The 14,183-nt window shown below is 38.2% G+C and overlaps 1 protein-coding gene across 2 annotated transcripts in view; it reads left to right on the top strand.

The window, feature by feature from the left end:
• LOC114479144 (ephrin type-A receptor 3-like) overlaps window positions 1-14,183 on the top strand; it is a 137,381-nt gene that overhangs the window by 27,904 nt on the left and 95,294 nt on the right. For both annotated transcript variants that reach the window (XM_028472661.1, XM_028472660.1), the window contains exons 3-5: window positions 7,563-7,763; window positions 8,698-8,805; window positions 10,637-10,988. In XM_028472661.1, coding sequence (XP_028328462.1) covers window positions 7,563-7,763; window positions 8,698-8,805; window positions 10,637-10,988 — 661 coding nt within the window. The remainder of the gene's footprint in view (window positions 1-7,562; window positions 7,764-8,697; window positions 8,806-10,636; window positions 10,989-14,183) is intronic.

Below are 14,183 nucleotides of genomic sequence, written 5' to 3'. Positions count from 1 at the left end.
CACATGCTGTCCATTATAGGAGAAAAAGCCAAAAGTGGCAAATAATTCATTAATATGTCTGTATGGCATTTTGCATCAACAAATTTAACCCAGAATTGTCTTTCCAATCAGACTTTATTGAGTAAAAAACATCAATGTTTATTTCGTATAATTCACCGTTTTGAGAAAAAATAATGAGAAAAGAGTTTTGGTCCAAACCACACAGTCCTATGTAATATTTATTATCATGTGAACAATAAGGAAACATGTTTCACTGGACACCACAAAGATTAAAAACAAAGAAAAGAAAATAATAATAATAATAATAATAATAATTATAATAATAATAATAATAATAATAACAATAATAATAATAGTGTTAGAATTGCTGGGAAAAGAGAAGCATTTGTTTGCTGTGTCTGTTTTTGTGTTTTAATGCAGGGGTATGTAATGTTGTACTTGATCCAAAGATGAAGCTAAGCATAACTTAACATTTTCTTTGTGTTCTACTTTTATTGTGAACATGCGTAAAAGTTGAGTTGATGAAATTTATGGTGAAAGGACGAGTTTTTGTCTCAGCAGGATCCATCCTGTGGCTTTAGTCATGCTTGAATATGTGATGGTATGTGACTTGCTCTTGGTGTAAGATGCTAATGCTATGCTAACTCTATTGGATATACTTCAAACTGTGCAATACAAGCTGTGAAGTCTTTTTATATTGGTTACTAAGGGTGTATGAAAAAAATTGATTTGGCAATTTATTGCGATATTTCACCGTGCGATTATCGTATCGATCCAAAAAATGTCCAAATCGATTTTTTTTTATCATGTTACCATTTTCTTGGTCTCACAAGTTTAAAAAAAAAGTAATAAATTGCATTTCATACCATTTTGTACTTGTAAAGGTGAATTGTGTAATTATTGATGTTTCGATATATATCATATGGTTTAGTATCGTGTTATATCATACCGTGACATGCGAATCGCATATCGTATCGATATGGTATTGATAGAAATTAAGGGTGTAACGATTCATCCATTAAATCAATGAATGCACGTCTATCCTTCCTGATGACACTGATTGATCTAAAATCGTTTTAGAAGGTAATCAATCAAAGTAACGGATTGGATTTCCAAATAGAAAACACAAAATAAGAATCATACAAAGGAGATGAAAAATATTTTTGAAATGACTTCACAAACATAGTAAATGCCAACAAAAATACACAAACATCAGGATTCTGTATTGTTCAGATCATGATTCAAATCGAATTCCTTATAGAAGGTTTTTACCTACGTCATGTTCTGGGCGGTAACCTGAATGTGCGGCCATATTGGAGGCACTCAGAGGTAAACACTGCGATGGATAAATGTCTAAAACCACAGAAAAGCTCCTGAATATATGTTCTAGATGTAAAGACATAGAGGGAAGGATTGTGAAAAGTTGAGGTTTATGGTGGTACAGATCTATACGAGTTAGATCAATGACGACCCAGAGAGTCTTCTGTTTATTACGTATCCTGATGTGGTTTTAACCCTAACCCGATCTGGGTCATCCTTTAGACAAAAGTCTGACCTTTGACCTGGAATACAATGAGAAATACAGCTCTACATTTTAGCTCTACATTTTAACTACTGTGTTGCTACTGTAGCAGGTTATTAAATGTGATTGTATTAAGTCAATAATGAATTATATTATTATCATCACACGAGCTGCTGATATCAATAATTCACTAACCTGACAAGAAATGAGATGAAAACATTCAAATGTTGTCCAGATGTTTGCCTCATAGATCCTGGTTTAGCTTCACTAACCACTAGCTCCTCCTTTCCTCTGATAACTGTTGACATTGTTCTCCCTGATTGGTTCTAACTTTTGTCAGTTTATAAAACTCCAAATGTTTTTCAGCAAAAAACACGGCAATAATTCACAATTTCCTTTGTTTACCTGCTGAGTACCTCCAATATGGCCACTTCTGGTTTGATGACGTGCCATGAAAACACTATATTGGTTTAACATCACAACAACAACAGCTAAAAAAAGAAAATAGGAAAGACAGAAAAAAAAGATACTGCAGTATCATTTAAGTTAAAAGTGTGCGTCCTGTGAGAAGTTCCAATGTTTCATAAGGAGGGATTATCTCGTTGACCTTTGGACCGAAAACTTCTGGATTATTTCCAGTCAGGGGCCAATTCCCACCGATATAGAACCCGGTGTCTACCTGAATTAGTCCAAACCGACACTTGACCCTTCCAGGTCATTCCTAATCCGAGCCGTGCAGTGGCGGATGTAGCCGAGTCTGAGTGGAGCGACCCACTTCTGTCATTATACCGGGGGTGTTCTACACAGACAAAAAACAGATACGTTTTAATGATGTTTAAAAGTAGGGAGGCCCCCCAAAGTCTCTGAGTTCCCCCTGAGGCTCCACAGTCTGCACAAAGATGGAAATCCTTGTTTTAATCACAATGGGTTAAAAGTGACAAAAAATGGTGTAAAAACCACAGAAATTGGTTAAAAGTTGCAAATTAGAGTGGAGAAAAACAGAGAGAGAGAAAGTGATAAAAAAAAAAAAAGGTTCAAAGTGTCAATATTGGAACAATTAAAACTGGCAAATAATTTGCATGACAAATGGTGAATGTGGTTAAATTGGCCAAAATAAGCATTGATTTATGGTGAAAAGAGGTTAAAAGTGACAATGATGGGTCAACATATGTGGAAATGTGGTAAAAATGGTTTATAAATGCCGGAAATGTCTTGAAAATTGAAAAAATGTGTAGAAAGTCATTGAAATGTGATGGAGAATTGTCAGAAATGGGGGTAATGTAGCAAAAATACATTAAAAGGAGCAAAAATATGGCAATAAACAGTGATGAAAATAGGTTAAAATATGGTGAGTTTGGTGTAGTTGCAGAAAAATGGTAAAAATAAGAAAAAATGGGTTGAGAACCCCTGCGTTAAAGTACCTTCCTGTTTTCTCCCCTTTTTTGAAAAGAGAGTCAATGAAGTGTTGCTAGGTGTAGATGTGAGATGGTGAACGCTTGAACCTAAAGCTTGGATTCTTCATCACTGCTTCACTTCAAAGCACAATCACGCCGACTCCGTGCTGATTGAACAAGGTGAGGGAGGGGTTTGAGGAGGAAGGTTTCATTCTGGAAGGTTAATAATACACACACACAGAGCCAACGGTGGAAGAAGTGTGTGTGTGTGTGTGTGTGCACGTGTTCTACCTCTTTCTAGTTCATTGAAACATTTCCTCTGTTGTTTCCATTCAGGCTGTTTAATTAATCTCGTATCGTTGGTCGATACAAAGACAAACAGGTTGTTTTTAACGTTCCTGAACACACCTGTGCTTTTCACCAGGCAGGCACGACTGACAAAAAACAGACTCGCTGCGAAGGGAAACCAGTCGTCAGTCGTCAGGAAGTGGCAGTAATCCAGCCACTCCAAAGTCTGTCGACAAAAAAAAATAAACAAAGACATCATAAAGCCCTCTTTATCCCTCAACGACTATTCCCATAAAAGCTTTAATCACCACTCCCTAAAGACTAAGCTGTGTGCGTGTGCGTGTGCGTGCATGAGCGTCCTGTTATGTCCGACTGGTCTCAGCTCAGCACAGATGGGTCTATTTAGCTGCCAGGCGTGCCTGTGTAATTTGCAAACATTTATTCCTCTTCTCTTTATTTATTTCTTGGTCAAGTGTTTCATTTTTGTGTAAGTTGCTCTTAGTGAAGCCAATAACAGTGACTTAGGGCAGCTTTGTGATTATAAGACTGTATAACACGTGTCAAACTCAAGGTCCAGGGACCAAATCTGGCCCTTTTGAGCATCCAAAGTGGCCCACAGGAGAAAGTAAAGATATCAAAAGGAAACATAACTTCTCGTGTAAATTACCTGATAATGCAGTTGTAAATATTTCACAAATTATATAACAATGGAATTAGTTTCAACTGGCAAATAATGGGCATGAAACATCATGAATGTGGTTAAATTTGCAAAACTAAATCATGAATTATGGTGAAAAGAGGTTAAAAGTGACAATAATGGGTCAGCATATCTGACATTAGGTGAAAAAGTGGTGGAAAGGGTTTATGAGTGCTGAAAATATATTTTAAGTGGGAAACATTTACAGAAAAGTCATTGAAATGTGACGTAGAAGTGTCAGAAATAGGAGTAATGTAGCAAAAATGCTTTAAAAGGAGCAACAAATGATGAAAATAGGTTAATATCTGACATATCTGGTGTAGTTGCAGAAAAAGGGTAAAAAATAATGAACTTTTTTGTAAATATTTCAGTTCTTTAAATTCACAAACTAAATGAAAGTACATAATATCAGCAGGGCTCACAGTTTTTACACGTTTATATAATAATAATGGCTTGGATTTATTGAGTGCTTTTTTTAAGGAGACTCAAAGCGCGTTACATAAACCATTATTCATTCACGCCAATCATACCGGTGGTGGTAAGCTACATTGTAGCCACAGCTGACAGAAGCGTAGCTGCTATTTTTGCGCCTACAGTCCCTCTGACCCCACCAACATTCATGCCCAATTCCTACCCATTCAGACCAGGTTTGGTTATTGGACGACCCACTCGACCACTGAGCCACGGTCGCCCACGGATCACATCTTTAGCACAAATGTTGCAATTTTCCTCAAAGTATTTCCCCAAAATTTCCCAAAATAAGTCAAAAATTGTCACAAAATGAAGAAAATTTAAGTGAAAATCCTTCAGGGTTTGATATCTGTCACTTATTTCTTGGAGATTGTCAGTGATTTACATAATTTTTACATCATGTAAATGTGGAAGTGCAAACCAGGACACATTAACGTTGAAAGAGATTGTTTTCCCACCTAAAATCTTTGGCCCACTTTGGATCAAACTGATCCGTATTTGGCCCCTGAACTAAAATGAGTTTGACACGCCTGCTTTAGCTCCTTTTCCCTCCAAGTTGTTTCTTGCGTTTCTGTTGAGCGACTGTTGGGTCGGGATCAGGAAAGTATTGGTTTTGTTTGCGTTCCAACTCATAAGCAGTGGATCTGTTTTAGTACTCAGGACTCAGATTAAATGTGTTGAGATTTCGTTGGGTTGTTGAACTGTCACATCAGATTAAGTTCAAGAATCCTTAAGTTTTTCAGTGTCTGAAAGTGTGTCTGAGTTCTTTTTAACCCCTGGTTTCTGCTTCAAACTGGCCTTTTTCCTCCCAGTTTGTTTTATTTGAAAACACACTGGAAACGACCGACTTCCAGTAGGCGTGTGCTTCTGTTCAGGTGTGTGTGTGTGTGTGTGTGTGTGTGTGTGTCTAAAGCGTGTCCAATCTATGGGATTGTGTGTTTATGTGGTAAAGAGCTGTAAACTGATGAGGGAGCTTAAAAAGTTCATGATGACAAGAGCTCTGAACAAAGATGGTGGTCTTCTCATCTCTGGCCACAAACATGGACTCAGAGTTCAGTTGATTTGTGGCTTTGTGTGTGTGTGTGCGTGTGTGTGTGTGTGTGTGTGTGTGTGTGGATAGAAATGTTTTGCTGCTCATGCGAGAAGTGTTCTCAATTACAGGCTCACTGAGAAGTGGAAACAGATGGAAGCAGATGACGGGAGACAAAGTAGCCCTGTCCTATACCTTCTCCTGCTCGTGTACTTTTCTCTCTCGTGCAAACACTTAAGCGCTAAATTACGCATTCACTACAGAAAAAACATGCTCGCTCCGTCCACATGTGCAGCGGAGACAAAGACGGCCCTTCACTCGTTTTGACACTTAGCTTATCACTCATATTGGGACCAGTTTTCCCAGTAGAAAGTGATTCCTTTGTTCTCTGACCAGAGAGGTGGTGCCCTTTAATGCTAACTATTGAAATCAGTGAATTCTTCTTTTCTCTTCCCTCATAACTTTAAAACAAAGTTGTAGCATATACCAGGGTTCTCTCCAGCGCTGATGAGCGTAGGGCCCCCGACGTTGTCATTTTGCGATAGCGCCCCTTACGCTTTGTTTTCAGTAACGTAGGGAGGATTTTCTGTTGGTTTTTCCTTTTTTAATCGGTACCATTGTAATAATTGTTGCACACATGAACACAAAGGGACTTCCAGGCGTGCACAGGTTGTTTTAACTCTTTTTAATCTAAATAACCCAGAAACACATTCATCAACCACACCGTCAATTTAATACAGGCGATCTGCTCGGATGTTCCCATCTTTACCTGAGGACCCCGAGGACCCCTGCAGCCACCTAGCTGCCCCCGATGCTTCCTGTGTGCGTCCTTCACTTGGTATCCGTAACTACCGTCCAGTATAAACAGACGTAGCGTGTAGCGGCACAGGTCAGACAGGTTCGGACTGTGTTTTCTCAAGCTTGGTCTTCGGGCATCCCCCGTCAAGCAACGGGCTAGCTGCGGGTGCACTCGTGGGGGATGCGCGGACACCGCTCCCAGCATGATTTGTCGTCATTCGCTTCTGTGGCTATTAAACCTCCTTCTTTTCTGCTGCTGTTAAGCTTGTGTTTGTTTGAGGTAATAAATGCACGAGTCCTGTGTCCACGTTTGCTAATGTTTTCAGTCACCACTTGGGATAGTGGGGGTCTTGAATCTCTGTCATCGTTTTTTTGTGGGTCGCGGACTGAAAAGTTTGGGAACTTCTGTATAGAGAGATTAGACTAAATATAAAACAAACACACAAATGTAACTTAATTACAGATTAATATTTGAGTTATTTAATCCCTCTTAAACTGGAATGCTCAGATCAACCAACGCAAAAAGGTCATTTCTCAGTTCACGCACAACGACAAATAGTTCACACGTCCCGTCAATAAGTCCAGAGGGAGTAACGAGAGGGTTTAACGGCTACAGGAGTCTCGTACCAGCCCAGTCCACGCAGTGTCACCATTCCTGACAGAAATGAATCTCCAGAGTTGAGTTCAGTTGTGGTTCTTTTTGACTCACTTGTCTAGAAGCTTTTCTTAGCTCAACATTCATAAAAAAAAAAATAACCTTGGCCAATTCCGTTCTCTTGTATTTAACACTCAGCACTTGTTCAATAACAGTCGGCTCCAGCAGTAACCGTTCCACTCGTTTCTCACGTGCACCGATAACTTCCTGGTCGAACATTATAAAGACAGTCAAAGTAGGTCAGTGCATCTGTTTTGTAGTTTTCCCTTTTGATTAAGTTCATTAAGGGTCAAATTATGACAAACCAGGGGGTTGTGCTCTGTGCGAGCTTTTACTTTTACTGTAAAGTTTGCCTTTATTTTTATTGATATTTATAGATTTATTTTTGCAAGATGGTGTTATTTTATCTGGAAAATATGAAACAAGTTCACTGCTAGCTCATGAAATTCTGCTTGGCTTAAAGCATGTGTCGTTATTTAACTTTAAAATCTGACTGGCTAAAAATTGCATTATTTACACGAATACCAAATCAAAGGAGTTCTTTAAAGGAGCAGTCCACAGTAAACATCAAATAAGATTAGATAACCATGCTATCTTTGCTAATAACTTGTGGTAGATTTGGCTTTTCAATCAACTGTTAGCAGTGGTAAACTATCACAATAAAGGTATTCATTTGTTCCTCTCTAATTTTACATTTGTCATGGTAGTGGGAGGAGATCAGCGTGATGGATGAGCGAAACACACCAATGAGAACCTACCAGGTGTGCAACGTGATGGAAGCCAACCAAAACAACTGGCTGAGGACACGCCACATCAGCCGGGAAGGAGCGCAGCGCGTCTACATCGAGATCAAGTTCACATTACGGGACTGCAACAGTCTGCCGGGGGTCCCTGGTACCTGCAAAGAGGTCAGCTGTGTTGATAATTCATGCAAAATCACTTCAAAAACACACAAAAATATACAATAATTAAAGAAAAACACACAAAACAATGACAAAAATGAAGAAAAATGGTAGAAAAAACACACAAAATGATGACAAAAATCTAAAAAAATAATAGGAAAAACACAAAAGACAACAAAAACACACAAAACCACAACAAAAATGATAGACACACAAAACAATAATCACTGTTGTCTTAGGTTCATGTTTACAGACAAAACAAATAATTTCAAGAAGCAGTAATTTTTTTATTTTAATTTAAATTTTTGCAAAATAAATATTGAAAATGTAAAAGACACAGAACCAGTCATTGTCTGACTCTGCAGCTCTTTTTCATTTAAAGACAATCTAACAAATCAGTTATTTTTGTGTAATAAATAATGTGTTGGTAATGTCATGAAAAATCTGTGTAAAGTTGTATTTTTTGTTAAATGCATGTTTCTGCTCTTTTTGTCGCTTTTCTGACAAATTAGCATTTTTATTATGTGTAGTAAATGTCAAAAGATGATGGCTGCTGTTTATAATACACAATACAATTAATGCTTGTATGGAATCAGCCTGTCTTTTGAATATTATGCACAATACTGTTGGAGCAAAAGGCCACTTTAATTATCCTCTCGATTATTTATTACACACACACACACACACACACACATGCACATGCATTGATACATTTTGAATGGATATTTTTCTCTTCTCTTATAACAGCTCTACAAAGATGCTCCACTCTATTCATTTAGCTCTATTGTGTTTTTTTTTTACCTGTGTAGAGTTAATGTGACTCAGCAGAGAGCCGTGCTGTCATGATATTTAGGACAGACGGTGCTGACTAATGACTAGACATCAGACACGTTCTTTGTATAACTGTGATAATAATTCACTGACACGCTTTTTTTGACAGACTTTCAACATGTACTACTATGAATCCAACAATGCCAACCTGTGGTTCATCAAAGAAAGCCAGTATGTGAAGATCGATACCATTGCTGCTGATGAGAGCTTCACTCAGGTTGGGATTTTTTTTGCTACTTTTCAACAGATTTCAAATATACGCAAGTGGTGAACATTTATTCCTGTATTTTTAGTGGGAGGAGCTTAAGTACAGTTGTCAATTACTGTATGTTCAAATGAGTATGTTGTTGAAGGTTGGGTTAGGGATGTAACGATTCACTCAACTCCCGATACGATTCACGATACTGGGTTCACGATACGATTCTCTCACGATTTATTTTACAAACTGGGACTGTAGACAAATTATGACTGAAAAATATTCCTTTATTTTTTGGGGAAAAAAACTAGATAATGCTGTATTATTTCCTTTTATTTTTCATTGTTAAAAGATTTCCTTGATAAACTATTCAAAACAATGCAATTTAACTAAAAATAAATCTTAAATGAAATAAATAAAGGAATAATACAAATGAAGAAGAAGTCTATTAATTTGAATTCTGGTTCTATAGTAAACAATGCAAAACTGCATAATAGTTCTTTTTAAAAGTGCTACTGAAAATGTATTTTGTGCCTTAATAATTTGAAAAAAAAACAGTCATTTCACTGTATTAAGGTCAGATATTTGTTTGGACCAGCAGAGGGCGCTGGTAACTCAGTGGTCAGTTGGCATGCAGATATCTTGCAGTGAAGAAGAGATGCTATGCTAGCAGACAGAGCTATTAGAACAACGTGACTTTTACAGATATTCACGTAATAGTACAGATATTTTTTGGTGCTAAAGGGGTAAGGAATCATTTATGAACATGTTTAAAAGTAGAAGGCGGCCAGAAATAAAGTAGTAGCAGATTTCGCCCGCCGCCAACACTTCTGGATAGCGCCCTCTGCTGGTTAAAAAAGTTCTGCGATTCCATTTTCATAGTATCAATGTGAATCGTGATACCTATGAATCGATTTTTAACTGCCTTACGATTAATCGTTACATCTCTCCTCTGTAGTGTTATAAAGGGGTTTATTTTCGTGTGCAAATTAAAATGGCGTGTACGATTTCCCTGGTTTAATTCATAAATAATAATAAATGTCATCCCCTGTCCTTAGACCCTCCTTCTGCATGGAAAAACTCATAAAAACCCAGTGGGAAAATGAATTACACACAAACATGTCATGTACATCAAAGGTGCGCATTAGGTTATAAACACGTGGTGAGAATATCAGCATTTATAATGTTGTGTTTGCAGAGAAATGTGCATGTTTCACTGTTCGCTTTGAGCACAGTCGCTGCCATTGTCCGCCAATAACTTCCGGGAACTATTTGAGTCTATTTCGAACTTCCGTTGTCGCAACTTTCTCTCTAAACGCCTCTGTGTGCATGCTGCATGTACATCCAAGGTGTGCATTAGGTTATAAACACGTGGTGAAAATGTCAGCGTTTATAATGTTGTGTTTGTGGAGAAATGTGATACATAACATATTTTTTATTGGATTTGTAGAGGTTTTTTTTCAGGGTCTTATTTATTTTTATTTATTCTTTTTAATTGTAGAATATGCCTTTTTTAAGTTAAGCTAATGGTCATTAGTGCAAAATGACCATATATATATTTATATATCTATTAAAATAAATATATTTGTTTTTATTGGATTTATTTATGGTATGGTTAGTAATAAGTATTTCAGTTTTTTCCCATTCTTTCTGTTGCTGACTATTGTTTTCTATTTTAGTAATAAGTCATTGATCAATCTTTTTCTCATGTTCCAATCAATAAAAGTGTGTATGATTTGGTAACAGATCGATATCGGCAAGGCTGCAACATCTGTATTTTGTTGGAAGTGAAAAAGTCGTAATGGGACGTCCCTACTTTGTGTCTAAATGTGTGTTTTTTATTTATTTCCAGGTGGACGTTGGCGACCGTGTGCTGAAGCTGAACACTGAGGTGCGGGACATCAGCAACCTGAATAAAAAAGGTTTCTACCTGGCCTTCCAGGACCTGGGGGCCTGCATCGCTCTGGTCTCAGTGCGAGTTTTCTACAAGAAGTGTCCGCTCACCGTGCTCAACCTGGCCCAGTTCCCCGACACCATCACCGGTGGAGATACTGCGCTGGTGGAGGTTCACGGTTTATGTGTGAACGGCTCCGAGGAGTTCGAAGCCCCCAAAATGTACTGCAGCGCAGACGGAGGATGGCTGGTTCCCATCGGGAGGTGTGTCTGCAAACCGGGGTTCGAGGAGAACAAGGACGTCTGTCAGTGTGAGTTTAAACTCTTTGTTTCTACAGGAAGTGAAGCTTTATTAGGATTCTGTTTCAGGCCATATTTCTTTTTTATGTTTTAGGGCAGACATAGGAAACTGGCAGCTCAGGGCCACATGCAGCCCTCAGTATAACTTCCCCAAAACAAAATAGTAATTCTTGAAGTTGGAAGATACATGAAGCCCAACTTAGCACGAAAAAGTTTAGAAACGCAGAAAACGACAGCGAAATGTCAACAAAAGTAGAAAACATGATAACAAAGAGACACTAAACAACCACTTCAAGACATAATGACTACAAAAACAGCAACGTATACAAATGACTTCGAAGACATAGAAAATGTTAACGAGATTGCACAAAATGACAGAAAAATGCACAAAATGACAAAAAGACAAGAAACATTTGCCATATTGACAATGAAATGTAGAAAATGAATTCAAAAACACACGAAAAGTCCAAAAAACTCTAAAAACATCAAGAAATCTCACACAAAAAAGGACTACAAAGACAACACTCTTTGTTCTTTCCTGTATTAATTATCATTATTCTAAATCACATAAATGTTGATAATGTGGCCCTCGGATTAAACAATCACATTTTTCTACAACTACACTAAACCTGCCATATTTTAACCTATTTTCATCACTTTTTCTTAACATACAGTATTTTTGCTCCTTTTAATGTATTTTTGCTACATTTCTCCCATTTCTCCCTTTTTACTTCAGATAAAAAAAACAAGGATTTCCATGTTTAAGATGACTATAATAATAATAATAAACGTTCCTGGATAACAGTGGATATTATTCAGATGAATAAATAAATGTGGTTATCACAGATTCATAGAACAATGGACCATCATTTTACTGACTTTATGGATGGACCCCAAACACAGAAAACAACAGCAACAAGTACACAAAATAACAACAAAAAACACAAACAGATTTTTGAAAAAATACAAAAAGATTTTTGAAAAAATACAAAAAGATTTTTGAAAAAATACAAAAAGATTTTTGAAAAAATACAAAAAGATTTTTGAAAAAATACAAAAAATGATTCCAAAAACACACAAAATGATTACAAAAACAACATTGTATACAAAAGCACTTCAAAAACACACAATGCCAACGCAATTGCACAAAATTCTTCTTCCCAACCCAAACATGTCCATTGTTCATGTGAAAGGAAACACAAACACTATATAGTACAACATGTGTGCACATCTGCACAGGCATGTGTGTGAGCAGAGGGGTCTGCTGTGAAAGACTGAGTTTAAATGAAAATTATTTTTGGAAAGTGTGTGTGTGTGTGTGTGTGTGTGTGTGTGTGTGTGTGTGTGTGTGTGTGTGTGTGTGTGTGTGTGTGTGTGTGTGTGTGTGTGTGTGTGTGTGTGTGTGTGTGTGTGTGTGTGTGTGTGTGTGTGTGTGTGTGTGTGTCATCGCTGGCAGGGAGCGCTGCTTCAAGCAGTGTTTTGATTTTTAATTCATCCAGTGTGTGTGTGTGTGTGTGTGTGTGAGAGGACCCACACAATGATGTGTGTCGTGTTGAAAGCGGGAAGGAGAAGTTGTGCCTCAGGAAGTGGATTATTGAGTTGTAAAACACTCCAGATGGTGCGTGAAGTCAGTGAGTGTGCTTGTTTACTTGTTTGTTTGTTTGTTTATGTCTATCAGTGTGTGTGTGTGTTGTTAATGTGCACGCAGCCATGCAGTATTGATCTTTTTGCTGTCACCTGTCCCTACGGGCTCACCTCCTCCTGTGACTCATAGATATTCATCACTGCAGACTTGGAATCAGTGCAGCCACATAATGTAGTTTCAGTAGTTTTGGAAAAGGCAGCAGTCGAGGGAAGAGTTGGCAGTCGGGCCTCGGAGACGAGTGAATAAGAACGATCTGTACTGCAGGCGGCTAATGTGCACAGATTGTGGCAGAAACTCAGAAACTCTGAAACTCTGGGATGGATCTGAATCTTAAAACACAGACTCTGTCAAGTTGTGTGTCTGTCTTGGAACGTGACGAGTTGCTGATGTTTGACAAAGGAAGAAAGACTTGGACTGCGTCCGAATATTCCCTCCTATCTCCTTTCCTAGAATGTTTGCATTTACTGAAGCAAATGCAAGTGAGAATGCAGGTGCTGGCTGCTGTATTAGGTTAGCATTAGCCTCGCGTTAACATTAGCCAGTGTTAGCATTAGCCTAGCATTGGCAACTAACCTTTATTTCTATAGCACCTTTCACAGACAGAGGTCACAAAGTGCTTTACACATCCCCTCATTCGCATTCACACACCAATGGGACAACGTTGCCATGCAGGCACTGTTAGCTAGGGGTTCAGTGTCTTGCCCAAGGACACTTCGACACATAGACCAGTATCGAACCCCCAACCTCTCAATCAGAGGACGACCCCTCTCCCACCTGAGCCACTGTCGCCCATTAGCCTAGCATTAGCCTGATATTAGCAATAACCTAGCATTAGCATTAGAGTAACATTAACAGTAACCTAGCATTAGCGTTAGCCTAGCGTTAGCAGTAGCAGTAGCCTAACGTTAACAATAGCCTAGCAATCACATTAGCCTAGCGTTAGCATTAGCCTAACATTAACAATAGCCTAGCGTTAGCATTAGCCTAGTGTTAGCAGTAGCATTAACCTAACCGTCTTTTCTAACATTCCACACTACAAAATAAGTCATAAAAGTACGTATGATATCATATTAGATCAATAACGGTATAATATCGGAAGTGAAAAAGTTGTATCGGGACATCTCTAATTCTCAATGTGATGTTCTTTTAGTTTCACTTTAGTTCCTCGTAGCCTGTTAGCCTGTTAGCCTGTTAGCCTGTTAGCCTCTTTTCCTTTGATTTACATTCAAACCCTGTGATTTTTGACGTTATATCAGTGGAAAGTGTTATAAATGTGCTTTTAGTCTATTTTTGGAAATGTGTAGTTTTTCCACCATGACCGACGTCACTAACCTTCAACGCAGTCAGATTATTACGTCACCTAGTGGAAGTGTGTCTGATTGTCCAAACAAACATAATCGTCTTTTCTTACTCCTTTCCTTAACCCTGTGACGTCATCTACAGGGTTAAGGAAAAGTGGATAGGAGGGAATATTCGTATGCAAAGTGGACGACCTCAGTGATCTCTATGACATCATCAGTCCACGTCTGGTTCTTCTCACCGCACAGCGGTTCAGTGTATG

The sequence above is a fragment of the Gouania willdenowi genome, chromosome 17 (assembly GCF_900634775.1).
Source record: "Gouania willdenowi chromosome 17, fGouWil2.1, whole genome shotgun sequence".
In the NCBI taxonomy this organism is placed as follows: Eukaryota; Metazoa; Chordata; class Actinopteri; order Blenniiformes; family Gobiesocidae; genus Gouania; species Gouania willdenowi.
The sequence above is the reverse complement of the archived record's forward strand: the minus strand, read 5'-3'. Positions and strand labels throughout refer to the sequence as shown.